This window comes from Plodia interpunctella, chromosome Z, assembly GCF_027563975.2.
Source record: "Plodia interpunctella isolate USDA-ARS_2022_Savannah chromosome Z, ilPloInte3.2, whole genome shotgun sequence".
Lineage (NCBI taxonomy): Eukaryota > Metazoa > Arthropoda > Insecta > Lepidoptera > Pyralidae > Plodia > Plodia interpunctella.
In genome coordinates, this window is record NC_071324.2 from 3,361,362 (window position 1) to 3,383,943 (window position 22,582).

A 22,582-nucleotide genomic window follows, 5' to 3' on the forward strand; every position below is an offset into this window, starting at 1 on the left:
ATTTACTAGTTACTTTGGATTTTTGCGAAACTTCATAAACACAAGCACACGATATACGCACTTGTATTTCGCATAAAAAGTGACTCTACAATTCTGTAATGTACCTACCATATAGACTCTTCATCAACGCTTCTTTAATTCAGACATTTGTTAAACTAGAAGATCTAGAAAATGTAGAAAATACTTATTTAGGAATAAAATACAAAGGTCCGGTACAAAATCACATCCTAATGAAAAATCACATCCTATATGAAAATCGTCATCATACAAATTAGATATTTATTTACTGATGAAATATCATTTTCACATATCCTTAAAGTGTTAATGGTTTTTAAAATAATATAATCGAAGTTTCTGGAGAAATCACAAGTTCTCAAGAGCACCCGCGGCACGCCGCTAAGCAGAACAGAACAAAAGCGACAGCGAGTTTTCTCTTTCACATTTTGTGTAACCAAACCTTTACAACTATGTGACTAATTACAAAGACAAGCATATCTTACTTTAGTTGACTTTTTTTATCAGGTGCGTGGGAAACCTGGATAGATGTGTTCGAGTGTTGCCAAGTGTCTACTGAATTAATTAACGATAAAAATCTCTATTGCTGGTTGTTTGTGTTTAAAGGTCTGAATGGACGGGCGATGAGTCGGGCATTAACAAGCGGCGCGGGGAACGCAGCGGGCGAGACATGCGGCGATCCTGTCATGAGAGTGGTAAGGACCAGACGCTAGGGGCCACAGCGCCATAAGAATGGCATTCGGTGGGTAGGGGGCGCGCGGGGCGAGGCCGGCGCGCCAAGCGAACCGCGGTGGAAATTTCCATTGCCCAAGCGCCGCGTTCGAAACTTAAATCACGATTGTTTCCGCCGCGACGAGCTGAAATAGTCCTTAAATACATGATGGTAACGACGAAGCCAGTTTACGAATTAAGTTGGGCGCATTTACAAGTCGATGAGTGAGCGAAGCGGTCCGCGGCCGCGACCGCCTCCTCTACACTCTTCGCACCAATTTGGAGGTCGCGCATGCGTCTAGCCGCCAAAGTTAAAATATACAGTGTACAGAATATTTTCACCTGTAACCGTTAACTTAGGCATTATAAATTCAAAATACGTTTTTAAATTCTGAAATTCTACTAAAATAAAAAAATATTCTGAAATTATTACTGAAAATTATCTCGAAAGGCACAGACATATAAGTTTACCGTTAGGCATTGTTTTTATCTGTAGGGTACTGTTTTTTGTGAAGTCGGCGCAAGCACCGCGTTACGCGTTATACTGAATACCTACTAATTTATACCATTTTCACAAGATCAATCTTTAATACGGAATTTAATTGGTATCAATTGAAGACGGCTATTGATCTGAACAACATAGCATGTGCCTATTCATTATAATTGTTATGTCAGTCTAGGCAGCATTACATAATTAGCAATTTAATTTATAGTTAGCCAAGTTCTGGCATTCACATCCAGCTATTATGTAGTACAAAAAAATATATATTATCTACTTTCAGATGTTTAGTTTCTCCAATTTTAAATTTGGTATCAAATGTGGAAAACAGTGAATAATATTTAGGTGGTTCTTCAGTACAGTCAACCGAAAGTTAAATGACTACATGCGACTGTTTGCGACAGTAATAGGCCAAGGTTAGATACGTACAATTTACAGATAACCCAAAAACCAAAACTACTTTCATCTCAAAATCCGGACCAATCTTCATGTAAGACACGTCATATCAGATTTTTATTCTGTAAATTTGTTACCTAAATATGATTGTAACAAATAGACGTAAATCCAATAAAACAACGTGTTTTACAACGCCAATCACACATAATTATTTTAAATACGTACAAATAGATATTTTGTTATAAATCCTTGTATGATTTCCCTTCAACCAAAAGACATAAACGACTTGAGTTTTGTTTGAAAGGGACTTTATTTTGGTTGTCGTATTTTATTCCTTGATAGGTACTATACTACCTGTTCTTTATCTTTGTAATAGTGATTTGCCCGTACTCTGTCTGCATGAGGAAGTTGGTACCAATTCCGCGTTAAAGAAGTTTCCTTCTCCAATTAAAACGAATGTTTGTATTCGTGCAAATAATGCAAGTTAGGTACGTGATTTTAAACTTAAATAAGTCGATATAATATTAAAGCAAAACGTTTTCGGGAAATTGCTACATCGGAATTTACCGAAAAAGATCATTTGCGCTTTAGGTACACTCCACCGCATGATCGGAACTTTATGCCTAAGCACAGACATAAAGGGTGAATTTGCAATGACTTTGGTTAGCATGATGTACAATACATAACTTAATTTTAATTGGTCGGCAATTCAGCTACAACTGAAGACCCTCAACTTCGAATGAACAAAAAAATTAAGTGTAACTTTATTTTCGTCTTAATAAAACTTTTGTTAAAGGAATTTCAACCCATTCTTCTTTGTGTAAAGGTGAATGCGCAACCATAAATATTTTCAACTTTAGTCAACTTGAAGAAATGGAAAATTCCTTCCGAAACCGGCCGCTACTTTCCAAATAGCAATAGTCTGGAATTTGCAACACACCAAAGAAACAATAGCATAATTCATTCACGTCTGCCTGTACATTGTTCTGATGACTTTACTATGAAATAATAAGAATGTGAGAACCAATAACAGGGTTGTTTTACAGCGATCGAATGGACAATGCGCACTTGAAGCGCAGACACGCTGATATTGTAATTATATGTTGAAAACTGGGCTGTACTTGATTTCATAACTTTCAGAATTCTCCAGATGTGGCATATAGTAGCAAATAAGGACTATATAATACTTATAGCTAACTTTTACTAGTTGGAGAGGGAAATTGCAGTTTCTCTAAAAGTCATTGTGACACTGGATATTGTGGTACTATCTTAGTCCTCTGTTCGCGATAAACTCAAAAACTACTGATTTTTATACAGACCCATATATCTTTGACGTTAGATCATAATCGTGTCGTTTAATCGACTTTTAAATTGTAGTTCTTTTTGCGTATAAGTAAGGACTATATTAAACAATTGAGACACGATTTTGATTAGACGTTAGCAATCCCAGTTTTACTTCATATCCAATTAATTGTCCTCAATATTGCATTGTATATGTAAAGATCGGCCTTGAGGAAAAAACTTATGTTCTAAAAATATATTTTGGCTTCGTAGATCGATCTTATGGCAGACGCGTAGAGAGATGAAAGGTCAATCATGCTCCGCCGCGTTCCTTGGTTATGTCCTCGAATAATGCGAAGTGACGTAGAGTACAGTCGGAGGCAGATAAACCTGACCTCCCCGTAGTAATAAAAAATAGGTCCATCGTTTGTCTACGTACAGGCTATGATACACATGACACAGATGAAAATGTATATCTAATAGGTTTTTGAAATAATTGATTTTATATTTGCTTATCTTCATACGGACAGTTTTTCGTAATCAACGACCAGCTGAACAGTTTTTGGTTGAGAAGTGGTACAACAAATAATACCCGACGAAGCTTCGAGAGAAACGTAAAATCTCGGGTAAACTACCGCTTAAATTTTATATCAATTTTATTATACATTCACATTAGAGATCTATAAAATGAGATACGAATACAAATTACCTAGAACATACAGATTCGTACATAATCGCATGCATACATACATCTTGTACGATTCTAGAACTTTCTCTAGCGACAGTTCTGTCTGTGGTTCAGTTGACCTTGTTTATGCCATGCACGAAACATAAAATGAGAACAAACATGCCAAAGAATTAAATAATGACTTGTTTGCTCTCCAAAAATAAACTTATATAGCCCTTTCGCACATATAATTCCTATTTTGTATGTATAAATTTTGTTTGGAAGCAAAAAATATACATTGACTATGTATTCATTTACTACTTTGAATTTGTCATATAAATTTATAATAAATTTCATACAAAGAGTTTTTAAAAAAATATTAAAATAGATTAAAAAATATTGTATTTCATTGTTTTTTAACATAATAGAATAGAATCATGTTTATTTAAAAAGCCAAAAACACACCGTAACATTATGGTTATTTTGCGATGGCATTGTAATTAATTGCCTGTTCATTTTCTTTAGACGTATTAGGTATCAATCTAACCATATTATATCTTATCTATTTTCATAATATTTACAGTCCGTCAGCCTTAAAACCACGGCCATGATCTCACGCCATTGCTGAGCATAAAAACCTCCCATGGAAGCCTATATCGTTATTTTATTATGGTCTGTTTTCAGTTAATTAAGTTATTTTCGCAATTTAGAATTTCAACAAACAATCGCGAGCGAATTCTCCACTGGGAGGTCTGATGTGCGAAGGTTCCTCTTCTTCATTCCTTATGTTTTGGTTCCATCGTTCGCCGAAACGATAATTTTGCCAACATCAAAGTTGAAAAAGCACAGTATATTCAAACAAAATTTAAACATTAAAATTTTATTCATGTCTCGTGCATATGCTGACAACTTTTGCTTGTGTTCTTCATGTATCTGATAGATATTTCTAATAGGTACTATTACGCACATCATTTTATCACGTTGAAAAGAGCTGAAAGTGTTCAAAGGATAAAAAGGGATTAGATCGCATGGCCCCGATATGATTTATCTGGCACTGCCATGGACAATTAGAAGGAAATAGATAGATAGATTTATGATAGGTGGATAAGGTACCTCGAAGAGACTGCGACACGCAGCGTATGGAATTCATGAATCTTTCAATGTACAATCAACAGCACATCAATCTAAGCGGTCACTGCAAATTTGACGACCTCGGTGGCGAAGTGGTAAAGTGCTTGCCTCTGAACCGAGAGGTCCCGGGTTCGATCCCCGGTCGGGTCATGATGGAAAATGATCTTTTTCTGATTGGCCCGGGTCTTGGATGTTTATCTATAATATGTATTTGTTATAAAATATAGTATCGTTGAGTTAGTATCCCGTAACACAAGTCTCGAACTTACTTTGGGGCTAGCTCAATCGGTGTGATTTGTCCTAATAGATTTATTTATTTATTTATAATTTACCACAATTGCAGCGCTATAAATATATATGAAGAGCGACTTGACATGCGAAGTGATGACATAAACTTGAACATTTTCAAGCAATAAAAAAAATTAAAGACCGACGTATTGAGAAGAGAACCTCTTCCTTTTTTAAGTCTGTTAAAAATAATTCCTATTATAGTTAATTTTTTGTTACACAATCTTCATTTCGGAGCAGTTAATAGCATTTTGCATTGATAGATTAGGATACGGAAGGAAGGATGTTCTTGTATTTATTTTTACTTACTATCATAAAATAAATTAAAATAAACCTAAGTATACCTAGATGTGGTAACCTCAACATTTTGCGAAAAACAAACGGTGATCCACTTGCGTGTCTTTCGCTTTTTTTCGTTTCTACACCGATTGTTATCGCAATAGTGTAAAATCTCCCCTTTATTGTTTGGGTGGGGACGATAAAGAGCCCACAAGTTGAATGCACCGTCGGTCGCAGGTAAACGGTAGTCATTTATACTCTTTGGTGGTGAATACACTCGAAGCAAAGAATAGACACAGTCGCGCAGCATATCCATTTTAGAAGCAGCAGTGCAGTGGGTCCAAGGCTGAATGTACAAACACTTGAATGATGCAATTACATGAATTACATGCTCAACTTAATCTCATGTTTTGGATGTCAATTGGAAGAGGCTCCGAAAATTGCTATGCTCCCCCTATATGGAATTAATTTAACCCACTTATAGGTAGTGTGTCTAAAACAACAGGCAAAATTTATTAAGCCACACACACATAGGAAGTATATTTATTTCAATAATTAATACGACCATATTTAGTACTGTATTTTATCAGCGCGGATTCTTCCTCATGTAGCTAAGTATGTGTGCATATGTACTTAAGTTACGAAGAATTATGTAAATCTTCAGAAAACTCTGTAAACCGGTTTTACATTTTGGAGCGCGACATAGGTATCTCATTGTAGAACATCAGTTCGAGGAAATAGTAGAATGTTAGTTTAATACCTTCACTAACGCGCGATTTAATAACACGAGTGAGGTATTACCTACGTGCGCGGCTGGCTTTCCAGTGAAATCATGAATTGCTTTGATTTTATCGTGCGCTTAGGCACTAAAACTTTAACGCCTTCGGATAAGATTTAACGCAGTTTACACATCGGTACGCACTTGGAAATGAGAAAAAAATGGAAAATTCGCTTTTATAAACTATTTTCTAAAGTATTACAAATAAAAATAAATCACTCACCTTAAATACCGCCGGAGCTAACGGTATTGCAGCTTGGTTGTGAAGATGTTTTTTCGACATTTTCGCTTCTTCTCGGATCCACCTCTAATGAAATTATAAATCGAAGTTATATTAACACAGGAGTACCCAAACGCGTGGGGTCGAGAGAGACTTTTAACAAACTTCGTTGCTGAAAGCGAGTTTGCAACGATTGCAGAAAACTTTATGCAAAGTGAAGATTTATGTTTATTTCTCGACTTCGCTTCCGGATTTAGCGTCCGGAGTTCACACGGTAAAGTTTATCAGTATTATGATAAACTATGAAATAAAAAATAATAGTTTTATTTTAAAATAGGAAGACGCGTCGGCAAGATTACGTCGTGCCGCTGTTGCGGGTAAATCGGCAATGAATGGACGAAACGAGGGCGCGCCACAGCGCGCGATGTGGAGTGAGCTCGCGAGTCCGCCGCGCTAGACGTCGTCGTTCCAACTCGGCTTTCGTTGGGTCGGGTAAAGTCGGCCGCGTGCTCGGCCCTAGACAAGTTTGCAGGACTGACCATAATATAAGTTTGGCGCCCCTTTGCTTCACGAGAAACATTCACATAAAGTTTTAGTATTTAACAAAAGGTTTCGTTCCGTCTTCCATTCCGTTTGAGTTAAGCTATATTTTAACCTGATTAATAAAACAATTCATGATTTTAACAGTAAATACTTACATCTAAAAATGTTTTCAATGAAAACGTCTTATTTTAAACACGAAGCAAACGACAAATGGCGTAAAACTAATACTTATTTGTCTCTAGATAGAGAACCTCTAACATAGGTACTGTGTATTAATCTCTAATCAGGATAGATCTATGAGTAATTTTAACGACCATTTCTTGTGGTGTCTGATTCCATTCGTTGTTTCACAAACATGACCACTCCTTATCCACCGGTGGATCTCATATTTGGCGACTAAAGCCTAGCCTTGGCAGCTGATATGATATAATAGCATTCCCAAGAAGGGTTAACGTCAGGCAGGTGGTCGGTTGTGAAATAACTACCGATTTAAAATTTTAAGGTTTGACTTTTACACAACACTCGAAGATACACACTATCCCCATTATTCATAAAAATTAATACTTCAACCTAAAATGTGTTTTGTCACTATGACACTTTATAACATTTTCCATTGACAGAACGAGACTCAACGTATATCCTACGCCACATTTCAGCACGCACTTTAGATCAAAAAGTTTTTGGAAGTGCTGGCTCCTGTCTTAGGTGTAGTGTCTGTCCTGTAGGTAGCCTCGTAGTAGATAGATTAACAGTAATCTATCATACAGGCTCTTCTATACACATGAGGTAAAGGCGCTATAACCTAGGTTATAAAAAATTGTGGACCAGGGCTTAGTGCGGGTTGGCATTTCACTTCTCATTATGGAATTAATATGAAGTGATATATTATATGATTTCGGTGTGGTTGTTGTTGCGTCACAATGTCGCACTGTGATTGGTTAGCTGGTGAGATGTGAATAGCTAAATCGCACGATACACACAGATTGTTTTTTCTTTCTTATCTATGGCTTCGTGGTACGGCCGGCACATTCGCTGGTCGGGCCGGCGCCGCTGAAGCGGGACTCCGCGCGGCGCCGCGCCGCCGACGATCATCAGCCTTCGGAGCTCCCAAAATATTCGCGTCATACCTAATTACCTGAACAATTCATGCGATGACAGCTATAAGTCTTTTTTTTTTGAGTGTTCGCTTTTGAGATACCTACTAATTAGGTAGTTTGTGTGTTTATTCAATATTTAGTATTTATATTAGCAACTGTATGCGTTTTTAAGAATTTAAGAGAAACAAAGGTGTGTAAATACCTACTCGTAAATCATTATCATCTGCAGCCCTGGCTACAGGCTGGGTTTAGCATTTTCTACTCGTAGGTAATTTACAAAATATCAACAGAATTTTTGGAAGATCAAAACAAAACAATAAATCAGCCATGTATGAGTTCTACTCGCGTACTGATGGTTCCGTACCAAAAGTATTCTAGTACCAGAAGTTCTATCATGAACATTTGCTTGCCAAAAACTTTTACGCGCACCTTAGGACCGTGCGCAAAATACACATCTGGAAATTCATTGTTCCTTTTTCTGTCTCTCTCTCTCTCTCTCTCTCTCTCTCTCTCTCTCTCTCTCTCTCTCTCTCATGTGAGCATTTTTCCGGTTCTTCCGGCTACTTCCGTGAGCATCGGAGCCCAGGGAAAGCTATCTTTCTTTTTCATTTTGCTTCGCAATGTCTTTGACATCCCTAGTAGTCCGACCATACCTATTATTCGTTCGTCTGTCTGTCTATAGAGGTTATCACAGAAAAGCTAAATTGGATCATAGATCTGCGAGTCGTATAGTTATACTTAAAATGGCAACAGTTTCCGGTAATTAAATTATGTAGCGTCATTCTCTGTGAAAGTGCAACTACACGTGACTGCTCTCTACATGACGTACTTTTCCAAGTTGTCCAAATTGAATTGATAAAATAGATTCCTAATGTATGTTATCTATCAACCTATCAGTTGTTCTATTTTAGTTTTCATTCCAGTATTTTCTATTACAATCATACATGAAGTAAGTAAGTCTCTCATCTGAGCGTTTTTCAAATGCGGAGCACTAGGTCCGATTTCCTTTTTAGCACGAGTCTATCGTTTTTTTTCTTATGCCAATTTAGTTTACAGAATAGGAGTTTACAAAGTCAGAGAATTGTAAAAAATATGTTTTATCTAGATAAAATGATATATTTCGGACCATTGTGATAATTCATAATTTCATAGACTGTAACAATGCAGCTGGATCATTATACGAAGATTTGAAGTTGGTTGGAAAGTCATTTTTCAAAAAGTACCTATGATATAAAAATAAACTCAACTATCGTATAAAACTAAAATTTTGTAACAACTTTTATTAAGAAGTCATCACCATAAACGCAATATTTAAGGTAGCTGTCGAACAAATAACTTACCTTTTAGCGAGTTGTGACGTCACTTTTACGTTTCATTTAGTGATCGTTTGGACATGTCCAAAAGGGTGTGACTTTGTTTTCGTCATATCTTTGAAACCATTATTATCATTATCACAGTAATTTTTTCGCTAGTGTTTCTATGAATTTAAAAGCCTTTTTTTCTCAAATAGTCATCAACACCAAAAATTGATATCAGAATTTTCACATATCATTCACAGGTCGTGCGTCAAATCAACCTCTTTCGAAGGTAATCTGTACAGGGCAACAACTGAGCCTAAATCACTGTGCAACTTTAATAATATATCCAACACGTGAGCCACACGTTATTTACCCATAACTTTTTTAATTAATCCCATTTATTGCGATTAGAATACATAAAACATCAAATCATTATCCGGTGAACGCTGGTTTTAACCGAATTAAGGAAAAAATCAGCTATTAAAGGAAGACATTTTTCTTATACTAGATATGTTATGCTTTAAACTATTTTATCTAATTTAAAATTATAATTGAAAAGGAAAATGTACCCAATTAAATAACTCCTTATGGTTTATTTACTATTTTATATAAAGTGGATTTTCTAGAATTTTCTTTTGGGGTCTTTATACTCGTAGGCCCTGCACAAGAAAATTCTAGACACAAGATTATTGACACGATACCTTTGGTAAAACATTACATTTTGTATTTATTTAACTAAAAAAATAAGTAAGTGTGCATACAGTTTTATTTTTAGAAAACATTCAAGATATTTGTTATTTTGTTCTGTTAACATTATAAAATTAATTAGGTTTGTTTTTATTTAGGTACAGTGAAGCGCGTCGCAAACATGCCGTAATTCATAGTCAATTCGCCACTATTAACGCCACATAAATTCTTAAATATCAACTTGTGTTTACTGTATATGAGTTGACTGTACTAAGGTACATAAAAATATCGATACATCATCTAACAAACATAAGCACGTGATTTTTTAAAAGGAATGTTTCCAACGCTTGAGGAACTTATGCGTCATATACACCTATAAATGTAACCATGTAGACATTGTAATTTTTTTTACGTTGTAGTCTTAAAACTGATTCTATCGACTGTTGAAAAACAGAATACAAATTAAGTGCTGAGTTTCCACGGCTCTACGATTAGTACTTTACGTATTGTAGAGTATATTAATAGTAAATCGAATAGAAAATTCCGCTATTTCTCACTTTATGCCGTTTATGTATATTATATACCAACCTTCCTTTTTGAGATATTTCCTATGCAATGTGAGAGTTATTTTTAGAAATCAATTATGATAATATAATAACAGAATATTATGACTTTAATTTTTTTCTCTGTGAATATGTCTAATGTGTGTAATGACTATGTTACAAGAAAATAGAATAGCTAGGTATTTGACAAAGTAAATCAGCCATGCACCGCGAACATTATTTAGTGCGCGCAAGGCGGCTGCTAGGCAGGTATAATAAGACCAAATTTCATCGTTACGACATCGACCACATTTTATAACATAGAGAAGACTGTATTTTTTTTTCCATAATATTGACTTAATTGTTATTGTTTATTTATATTCCGCTCTATTTTTAACATCCGATGATACACATTGTACCGAAACATATTTAATGTTTCGGTACAATGTGTACCTGTGAAGAAGTGCTGAGGTGTTAAGTTTTACCACTACGCCGCGCCACTATAATCGTGTCAACTGAGCATTTTGTTCAAATACATAAGACACGATCATCAGATTTTATTTTATGTGCATCGTGACATGAATAAATTAAGTATAATTTATTGAAAGCAGCAATATTATTTACTAGCTGCGCGCCGGGGCTTCGCACAAAAATTATTATTCCAGGTAAAAATTTCATAACAATAAATCCTGTAGATTTTGCGTGAAAGAGTAACAAACATACATACACACATCCTCACCAAATTTCGCAATTTTAAGTGGGATTCTGCTTCTTTCTTGCTATTTGTGTGTTATTACTAACAATGGTATCCGATTTTCTTCAATTCGCCTAGACATGCCTTTTACCAGCTTTTACGCCAAGGTGAGTTTGAAGAGGTAGAAAAACAAAGAATAATATTAGTAAGGATTATGAAATAGTATATAGGCTAAGGTATAATAGGCTTTTGCCCAGCTATAGGAAATAAAAGGTTAAAAAAGATTTTCTTACGTGTGAATAGCTGAACCAGCCACATACTCTATATCGATTAATAATATTACAGCGCAAACACAGTAAAAGATGATTACGCTTTGGAGTCTGTATGGTAATCAAGTGTGGATTTGATTCCGCGAAAGCTTTCCTCCCATTTCCCGAACAATAAATACAAAAGCTGCGCTCACACGGGCACCAAACTTAGAAATACGCGATAGTAAATATTTATTTATGTTTAATTAATTTGGTTTTCTTTCTTGTGTTCACGTTTTCAAATTGTATTCAAATTTAATTTATTTGATATTACTATTTTTTTATATAATTTAACTTCCCTTGTTTTGTTTCTTCTTTAGAAGAAACAAATTGACGATGGTGGACTGCGGACGGCGTCCGGACGGACTTATACATGGAATAAGTCCGCCGTTACTATTGTTTTTCTTTTCTATTTTTTGTGTATCTGTGTTTTCTTATGTAATAAAGTTATTTTAAACAAATACACAATACCGAGAAATATGCGCCGACGGCTTCGAAGCCGCAGGCAATAGCTAGTTGCTTATATTATAACAAAATGACTAAAACGAAATAAACATATTCTTTATGTACGATTAATTAATACCCACAAAATATGTTTCTTTGTCTCATTCTCAAAAGACTTAAACGACCCTACTCAGACCTCCGTAAGTACAGATCCAAAATTTGTATATTTTCTTTAATAAAAATCAGTTTTGGAGTTCTGTAACTCGAAAAGTAAAGGCAGATCATACAGTATTGACTTTTTTGTTGCCAAATATATCACTCGTGTCGTCACTTTTTAACTGTGATAAATTTGCGAAATGTTATTGATGAAGCGAACCATGTCCTGTACTACAGCACATTAGAAAAACGTCTGAACGTAACCTATTGTTGTTTTCGAATCAGTCGTTATATCAGAATTATGAGTTTCGTAATAAAACGGACGATATAATGACGAGAGGTACCTCTCCTATTTACATTTACTCCGAAACGTCGTCACTTTGCCGCCTTTCTGAGTTATTAATCGGATTTAACGACGCGCGAAGACATACTGTTGCGGCAACATTGCGTTTCGTTTTCTCAGAATTGTATTGTTGACTTCTTGAGGACGAATTATTGGAACCATAGATAAAAGAAATATATGTTGGAACAGTGAAAACGGATGCTGCTAAAAAAATGTTTATTTACTACATATTATAAGACAAGTCATCTGCCGCGGGTCTGTTCGCATTAATCTTAAAAATTACTTCACAGACTTTCATGCGGTTTTCATCAATAGATAGTATGATTCCTGAGGAAAATTTTGGTGTATAATTTATTATATTTTTACCCGACCAAGCCAGAACGGCAAGCTAGTTTACCTACTTTAGGCTGCTATATGGTACTAATTAATGATAAAAATCTTTAAGTAATATTTTCATTATAAGCATGGTAATTACATTGTTGACTTATTATTTATTATTATTGATTTTAGTGAATTTATTGAATCACATTCCAAAATTTTAACCCTTTCACGGACACTAAACGAGACATAAAAAGAAGTTTAAATGTTATAACGTCTGAAGTCCTGCAAAGGGTTTAACCCTTTGCAGAACTTCTTCTCAAGCACACTTGCTTATAGCATAACATAGAAAAATAGCTATGTTTGGAAAATGAGTTCAGCCCTTTGGAAACCGCCAACTCTTTACAAGCATATGAGATGATTCAAAATCGGGTGTTTATTAAATTTTTAATTTAGTTTTTATTTTGATGAAACTATTGTGTTCACAAACTCAAAATGTGATATGGGTATGTAAAACTGTATGTAATATCAATTATGTACCTAATATGATAATATACCGTGGCTTTTGTCAAACTTTTGCTTGGATATTATGAAACTAATCCAGATATGTTAAGTGTATGTTTTTGTCGTGCTACATATTATTATCTATAGGAAACATATAATAAAGAGTACATAAGAGAGCGTCTTTAGTTACAGAATCCATTGTTTTAGGCAAACGATGACCCGTGTGATAAAGCGCTAAATAGTTAGGCGTCATTATCTAGAATCGGCGGCGTAAATATGAAGACGCCAAATAAAAATTAACTTGCTCATATTGCTGGTTCACTTAATTTTGACTGGTGTGCGAAACCAGTCACTAATTTAGCACTCGAGGCGCTAAAATCCATCAGTTTTTGTTATATTGTTCTGAACGACGCCACACGTGAGCCACTCGAACGCTGTAGCGGTCGTGTAATCTGTACACTGACGCACTCTTGTATCAAAATGTGCGGTCAACATGGAAAAGACAACAAGTTAGACGTGCCCACAGAGAGCGTTATGTTAAAAATCGTAGAACGAATAATTTTGTTTATGATTTTTGGTGTTTTACAAGCATATCAAGCCTGTATTTACTTTTTTACAAGCCTGTATGTACTTTAGGGTTATGAGTTCTCACATTTTTAGCTAAACTCCGACATTCTTCATTACATAGTATATAACAAAGTATGTCCCTATGCATACTCAAATCTATAAAACAACACAACGGATTTTGATGCGGGTTTTAAAAATAGATATAGTGATTCAAGAGGAAGGTTTATATGTGCATAATTTGCATCCGTGTGAAACCTGTGCGCGCCGCTAGTATCATAATTAAACATTATGGCTAAAACCTGGAAACATTTAAAGTACTACTTACTTAGATTTTAAAGTGTCACCAAATCTTCAGTCCAACATCAAGTCGAGTTTAACAATAGCTATGCCTATAAGCCACGCTGATCTACGATTTAGTGCCATGGTTTCCCTCGTCTTATCGTGGTATCATTATTTCAATAGTACATTGCGTCATTTGTATGGGTGTGGTTTGTCGCGTTTAGGTTCAACACTACATGTGACTCACTCAAGATAAGGAAGATTTCATTGTATGATGTTAGTTTGGTTAGGCTAACGCCTATAGCAATATAGCTGTTGCTTATATTTATTATATACTAGCTGCGCCCCGTGGCTTCGCTCCCGTGGGAATTCCGGGATAAAAAGTAGCCTACCTATGTTTTATTCTACCCGTGTACCAAATTTCAAATAATAATCGGTCCAGTAGATTTTGCGTGAAAAAGTAGCAAACACACATAGTAGGATTTTAGTTTGGTTACGAGTTATATAAGAGTGGAGTTACAGGATTATCCATCGTATCGTAGAGAAGTAGGGATATATATGCGTGGTCTCATTGCCTTAGTACCTTCTTCATCTTGATGAACGGATACTCTGAGAAGTTTTTAAACACATAGGTATCAGGTTTGCAAACTCTACACTCTGATTACGGATGCAAAAACTGTAAATGTCGTTTTGTGCGAAACATTTAGATTTTTAATCTATTTCACTGAAAGGTTAATTTTTGCAAAAAGTTTTGCAGGCATGGTATCTCTTGTCACTAACAACCATGAATCAATATAAAAGATAATACCATGGATTTAGTAAGTACTTCGACGGAGTACCTACTAATTCCATGGATAAAACTAACAGCTCCCATATATGTACTCCCAGTAGATATGTGAGTCTTGTCGGGTAAAGTCACAGGCACAGACATCCTACTATTAGTTCTACTGTCACGGCAAATTTTTTTAAAAGTCTGTCTGTCTATCTGCCTGTCTGTTCCAGTTTGAAGGAAACCTGTTCAAATACAGGTAATTTATTTTTTCAAAAATCATCCCCTAAAGTAGTGTAGTAGGGGGTAAAATTTTGTATAAAAATCATGTCTATTCTGCTTTCGCAGAGATATTCACGCGGGCGAAGTCGCGGCTAAAAAATAGTATAAGCATAACTAGAAGGGTAAAGTACAGACCATATCACGAAAGTAAATCCAGCAATAAGAGAAACTATCAATAAAAGATAAGATTGATGTCTTTTTTATATACCTATATTTTTTGTGTTTTATTGTTTATCTGTGGAATAAAGTTATTCTAATAAATTAGATAGGCCATATTGTTTGCAGCGACAGTAGCGCCACATCCGCGGGATTTTTTTCGTGGTACAAACTTTAACATGACTTGGCGGTGTCAGTTTGCAGAAGGTACGTAAGCATTTTATATTGACCTGCGCATTTCCATCTATTTACATCACTAAATGATACATATGTAGATTCCAGATCTATAGGTATATAGTAAACAATATTCTAGATTGAATGATATGTTATGTTTGTTACTCTTTCACGTAAAATTCGATGCGACACCTCATTCTCTACAATACAACTCGACCTAAATCTACCCATATCCCTGTTATTTCTTGTTGTCATTGGCCAAACAAACCACGTCTTCAGTGCCACACCTTTTTATTTCCATCATCCGTCTGCCCACGCTATGCGAGCAAATTTTGGCGCGGAAAATGATGCCATTGACGTGGGAAAATAACGCATGTGGCCAGCGGGTGACATTTTGTTCTTGTGTATCTAGGAGCCGGTATTGTAATGCAAATACAGAACCATCTTTGTTTGAGACATAAATTTATATAATAATCACCTATTGTTTTAATTTTTCAAATTGATGACTGAAATATCTACTTAGTTATTAGAAATATTCCCCCGACTAGGAATGGCTTTATGTTCTCGTTTGAGTAGGTAGTTAGGTACATTTCTTTACTGTGCCTTACATTGCTTGACTTGTCACTGCTCTACCGTACCTCTATGGAACTATATACCTAATCTATACGCCAAATCAAGTAAGATCTAGATAGCGATCAATTTAGAAAATTCAGACTTTCGTAATAGGCCGCAGAACCATCATCCAAATAAAACTCGAACTTGACAATTTTTTAAGAGTTTGGCGGCTTTCCCGTGACTTTTTTGTAAGTACAAAATAAAAATATTCATAGACGCGATATTTTCCCAGGGAGGCCTACGCACGTGTCTGGCCACGAGACATGCTCGCGCAAAATAGTGAAAGATGGAAAAGATGCAATGCATTTGCTATGACAATATACTTATACAGAAAACGTGCGTTTTGATTATTGGCATGCAAATTTTGTTGCGTTGACAGAAGGCATAGGCTTCGTCAAGCGTTCGTGTTACACGTGTCCAAATGTACATATCTAACATGGAAATATAACAAACTACATATATTTCCATGATATCTAGCTTATCTCAAAGCAACACACATTAAAAAAAATTATCAACTTTTTCTCCATGTGTCCATAACAAGTACCTACTAATTCCATGGTTGGTACTCCGTGTAATGGGGCTTGTATGACAGTGGGCACAAGTGACGTCACAAATGTTGAAGTAAAAAAGAGGTTTAATTTCACTTTAATAAAAAAAAAAACAATAGGTACTTACTAAAATGTTACTATATTTAAATTAATCAAAGTGACATTGGATTATCGTGTTTCATTCATGGAATTAGTAGGTAGGTACTCCGTACAATTCCGTGGTTTCATTATGTGAATATAGGTAATATATATAGGTACATTTACAATCCTACTATTATTATAAATGCCAAAGTTTGTGAGCATATATGTATGTGTATAATGTTTGTTAGGTACTCTTTCACGCGAAATCTGCTGGAGGCATTGTTACGAAATTTGGTGGCGCAGCATGTATTATAAACTTGAAAGTCTGTCTGTTCTGATCGTTTTGATGAAATTTGGTATTGGTTTAGTTAGATTTAAAGAGTTAGTTAAAGACTGCCGTTTAAACATAGGCTACTTGGAGGGTGAAAATACAACTGGGTGTAGCCGCGGGAAAAAGCTAGTTAACAATAATTTATACATTTTACAAAAGTAGTAATGAATGAGTAGGATTCGAAAGTAGGTCCTTCGAATCTCAGGCTCACCTCACCTCACATCACCCCATTTCAATTCAAACTATCAAGTAGGCGTGTGGTTCCGCCCTAGCATAAGACCATTCCATATCCTACCGTGGACGTCGTTCGAGGCGACTCACACATAGCCTTCTTCCGACAGCTAATAGGCTCATATTGCCAAGGAGAGTTGACGTCAGGCAGGCGTTTGAACCGATGTTTAAAAATGTTTTGGTTTATTTTTCATAACGTTTGCAATAGCTTCACGGTGTCACGGCCCCGAATCCTACAGGGTGCATGCGAAGATGATTGAAAAAGAGTGAAGTTATGTTAAGTACGGACAAAGAATTTTCACTAATCCGAGATTTCACAACAGTCGGTATCCTAGTCTATGTCTGTAGATAGATACTTTATCATGACCCAACTTTCCCCGTGACGTCAACTTGGTCCAGACTGAACGTCGCCGACGCCATTGATTCTACTCCCATTCAATGTCGGCACCCCGGCTGGGCCAGACGCGGATCCAACTTTGTGGGCACGATGGACATGGGCAATTGAAACAAAAATAAATAAAACACAACCAAAAAGTTACACCTTTTACACACTTTTATTTTTTTCTGTATTTTACAGTCAGATCTCATACTTGTTAATAACAATAAATCCAAGGAAAAAATTACTGTACAAAATACCTTTATTTCCAATAAAAAGATTATACAATACCTATATACATAGGGACCAATAGTGGGCTTATTGCTAAGCAATCTCTCCAGCCAACCGGTAGGTAGTGAGAGAGAATCACAGAAGAGGGTGGGCTCAGTATGTATTAAAATTTGTTGCGCACGAAGGGTCTATTACCTAAATGAAGACAAAACACATTTCTACGTTTTTACTTGAAATATTTATATTTCTTACTGAAATACAAGCTATGAGCTAATATTTTGGGTAAGACTTCGGTGTTACTATCGACTACCTTTTTTAGGATTGGATCCACACCCGCTTCCCCCATGCAATCACACACTGTCTCCTATGACCTTTAAAATGCAGTTTCACTTTTTCTGCAAGCCAAAAGAATTCGTTATTTACTCGAGATCTCTGGTAAAATGTTACTTCTCTAATCTTAATATGTTGTGTGAATGGATACTTAGGTCGCAACATAGAAAGGAGCGCAAAAACGACTGGGTAGGCTGAACAAATAAAATTTCATAACTTTATAGCGCCTGACTATCGAAATCCGGTCGGTATTTTTTATAAAACATGGAATTAAAATTATGATGAAAAGACGACCAAAGCTTTTACGGTTAAACCACTGTACTAATTTTGATAAAATTTGGTGTGAATTTATTTCAAGATTCGGGGTTTAGAAATAGTCTACTTATTTTTTTATAAATCAACCCCAAAGACTATATAGATAATAGGGGGTGAAAATTTGTATGAAAATCATGTTGAAAATGCGACCAAAGACGAATAATGATTTTATTCACACAAAAATATTGTTCATAAAATAAATTAGTAATCTGGCAATCTGGGTAAACACATACTTATAAATCACAAAAAATATAATTATACTGTCACAAGAAATGTACACTGTTGAAGTTGGGACTTCGCTCCCGTCGTAATTTTGAGATATAATATAGCAATCTTGGATAATGTAACTTTGTAATGGTTAAAGAATTTTTGAAATCGGTTTGGTAGTTTCGGAGATTACCCACCTAAAACATACAAACTCACAAAACCTTACTCTATAAAGTATCGAGAGAGAGATCGAGCAAGGACGCCACTTGTCACTTAGATTCGATTCGATACAGAGCAGATAGACCAGACCACACTTTAGTGCCATCTAGTGTGAAAAGCATGAATCAAGAAAAATATTATTTACTGAGGCAACACCTTTGTGAGCCATTTACAAAGCCTGCAACAAGTAAAATATTTTTATAATATTTTTATCATTCTTCATACATTTAAATTGTGTACTTAATAACAAAATACATTTGCATTTATATTTTATGCTTCATAACTAATAAACCCAAATGAAATCACAATTCCATTTTTTGTTATTTTAACTAGAATGCCTAAAATTCTATCTTCGTAAACGCGTCAACCCACGGCTGCATCAACAAACAAAATGCATCCTAGTAAAATTCAACATGGCTTGTGCTTGTGATTAAATGGCAGCCAAGTAGATTTTCCAACGATTATATGGAAGTATCGGAGGTTTAATGTCAATTTAACTCTCCTAAGTGATCAATTTATTTATTTTGTTACGTTTTAAGTACGCTAATCACATGAGTTACGATTCTGTTCAATTGACTACCTTTTTGTCGCTAATGGTAGGCGCAGGTGAGGCGATTAGTTTGTCAATATTCAAATTAAAATGAATGAATGTGTTGTAACCGGATATTTGATATCTCAACTCCAACAATGACAGGATTTATATTTCTTTGGTAACTATACATTATTATGATGGAAAATGTATTTTCATGGCATTGGCGCTGTCGGCATTAAAACTCCATCTGTACTACTTCAATTTGTATTGGCTCTGTATTGATTACTTAGTTGTATAATAGAATTGAGATATTTTTATGCTATTATATATGAGCAAAGAGATCTTGTGAAGGATAGGGACTACATGTACCTGCATATTGTTAAAATTGTCTATTTTACATATCTACTGTAAAATCTATTTGAGCTATTTCTTTCAAATGTAAGTGATCTGTTAAGTGTTGTGTTTGTTATAAGATATGTAGGTTTGACACTAAAAAAGTGTTTTACTGGTGTACACCATTTTTCATGTTCATTATTGATCCAGTGTGTTAGTGTGAAAGTCATTATATTTAATTTTCTGACTTGTTTCTGTGTTCAGTTAATCAAACCTATAGAGACAAAATTGATGAAAAATTGTAATTCATCAAGAGCTATATATTTTGAATTAAGTGAATAAAGACAAGAAAAAACAGAAAAATCTAAATAAATCTCTAAATTAGGCTAGTGCAAGTTAATCAATACAAAAATATGAGATTATTGCAATGCATGTAAATAGTAATTGATGGTACTCCTGACCTAGTTACCACAGACCTAATTGTCCAGGTTGACCTGATGCACCGCAGGTTATATCTTCAACTCTCAGTGCTGTCTATTATTTTCTGTATGATAAATATATTGTACAACTATATACCTATATATTTATGTTTAATATTTCTTACCTCTTATATTCTTTATATATTTTTAAAATAACTATGTATTATTTAACTAACTTTTAGTATATAAGTTATAGTTGCTGTCATTCAATTTAGGTACCTTTTAATTTAATTACTTAAAATGGCATCTAAGTCAAATTGTCCTGGTTAATTTTTCCTCAAAATAAAATGGTATTCTTGCTTCACCTCACCAAAAATTTACCAGAACTAAATTTAAATATGTCAAGTGTACAAACCAAGGAATGCATTTTCATGTTTGAATTAATCACCTCCTTTTGAAGTAGTGATCCAGTTGTTAAAACTGTCTTCCTGTGATCAAAAGGTCCCAGTTACAAATTCAACTCGTACCACATGAGTTTGTATACCAATCTGACATTTTGTATAGTTATCATTGACAGCCACTTGCTTCCGGTGAAGGAAAACATGCACACTGTTTCAAAATTTAGGTTTACTAGTGCATATCCGACTTGTCACTAAATGTCACCAGGTTGTCGTAAAAGTTATGTCATATGTTAGGCGACTTGAATAAAGTCTTGAAAGGAAAAATAGACATCCTTACCCTTTTGTGAGTTATACAAATCTTTTTCTTTCTCTTCCTATTTCTTTAGTTATTGTAGTTCCGCCTTTTACTATTCTTTATTGGTTTGTGTCAATTTTTAAAGTGTATATTGCAAATAATTTATTTTTATTGAACAAAATCCTTTTCACTGCAATAAATAATATCAATAGAAACGGAAACAAAAAAAATATGAATATAAAGCTATATATACATTAACATTTATTATTATTAACATTTATTTTAATATAGTAACATTGAGCCATTATAATTTGAAGTGTTGTACTTTCATTAGTGTTATGATAAAAAACATTGGGGTACACACCATTCTCATTTAAGTGTTTTTTAATTTCCATTGATGCTCATCACTTTTGGCTTGTTTTGCGTTTCACCACTCCACTTTTTAAAGTCAATGATGATTTCAATAGTAGTAGTAGAATGATCTAAAAAAAATTTAAATGATAGAATCTATTTGAAGCCCTCCTTATGACTTTTGTTTCAGAGTGTTCATGTTTAAATCTCTATCTCAATAGAGATGATGTCTTGACATCTTTACCTATGTTTTATAACATTTGAAAATTTGTAAAATAAATTAAACTTTTTTTTTATATTTGTTCTTTGCTAGCATATGTTTCAGAGGCATTTGAAAAAGATGAAACTGTTAATTTTTAGTTCACACATTAATTATAATTATTTTTCAATGGCACTACATTCTATGTTTTGATGTGGAATTTATTTGTGGAATGTTAAGTCTTGTCACTTCAGTCTTCTATTATATCAATCATTGCGCATATTAGCTAGTCACACTCATTAAAAATTGCTTAACTGACATAGAAATAAGTTGACATAGTGAGAATTATGAGATGATTTTGCAGGGTTTAGAGTAATAATGCTGTGTTCAATATGAAGGAGATGGTAGGAGGTTGCTGTGTGTGCTCTGATGAGCGAGGTTGGCCCGACAACCCTCTGGTCTATTGTGATGGGAATGGTTGCACAGTCGCTGTACATCAAGGTGATCATACTGTAATCAAAAGACATATAGTTTTATACAATTGTTTTCATTAACTTGAGATTTTCTTTTCTATTTACTTGCCTATTTGACTTTGTCCTCTTGTCACCTTCGTCCTGTTTAGTGACATTGATTTTTATTTCAGCGTGCTACGGTATAGTCACAGTACCCACTGGGCCATGGTATTGCCGAAAATGCGAAAGTCCGGAGACTAAAGGCAAAGTGGTAAGTGAATACTTAAGTCTATATTGTGGTAGTTTTATTTATTTATCCACCTTGTATGCTATTCCAGGAATTCATTAGCCTATTAGTAACTTTCATGTCAAAGGCCTTTCTTGTCAATTTTGTTGAAATCTATTCTGCAGAATCTCTATACGATTATCTTTTATTTATCATATTAACAGTATAAGTGCGTAAGATGGTTGAGCGTTGAGAATTGATCTTTTTACTTAGACAGAACAGATTTCGGTGATTTGGATTTCGCAGAAGTGCTGATTTTATTGATATAAAGATTTTTCGTAGTTAAAAATTGTTGATATTTCTTTTGTCATTTAGAAAATAGACTCTGCTATAAATATTACAGTTCGCAAATGATCCAGTGTACAAGACTTAGGTACAATGAAAAATTCACGATACGAACAGTA

General features: G+C 34.8%; 2 protein-coding genes and 1 long non-coding RNA gene across 20 annotated transcripts in view; 1 reads left to right on the plus strand and 2 right to left on the minus strand.

Annotated features, from left to right (window-relative positions):
- LOC128682943 (proton-coupled amino acid transporter-like protein pathetic) overlaps positions 1–6,740 on the minus strand; it is a 40,699-nt gene extending 33,959 nt beyond the window's left edge. The window contains exon 1 of the mRNA XM_053768020.2: positions 6,269–6,740. Coding sequence (XP_053623995.1) covers positions 6,269–6,328 — 60 coding nt within the window. The 5' untranslated portion in view covers positions 6,329–6,740. The remainder of the gene's footprint in view (positions 1–6,268) is intronic.
- Positions 6,741–18,646: 11,906 nt separating this feature from the next.
- On the minus strand, positions 18,647–21,807 carry LOC128682897 (uncharacterized). The gene is made up of 4 exons (XR_008406223.1): positions 21,255–21,807; positions 20,933–21,080; positions 20,610–20,682; positions 18,647–19,088 (listed from the first exon to the last, which is right to left on the minus strand). It is a non-coding gene; the product is annotated as an uncharacterized LOC128682897 (long non-coding RNA).
- A 4-nt stretch (positions 21,808–21,811) lies between these two features.
- Positions 21,812–22,582, plus strand: part of Alh (Alhambra) — a 32,358-nt gene continuing 31,587 nt past the window's right edge. For all 18 annotated transcript variants that reach the window (XM_053767878.1, XM_053767880.1, XM_053767888.1 and 15 more), the window contains exons 1-2: positions 21,812–21,941; positions 22,084–22,163. In XM_053767878.1, coding sequence (XP_053623853.1) covers positions 21,833–21,941; positions 22,084–22,163 — 189 coding nt within the window. In that variant the 5' untranslated portion in view covers positions 21,812–21,832. The remainder of the gene's footprint in view (positions 21,942–22,083; positions 22,164–22,582) is intronic.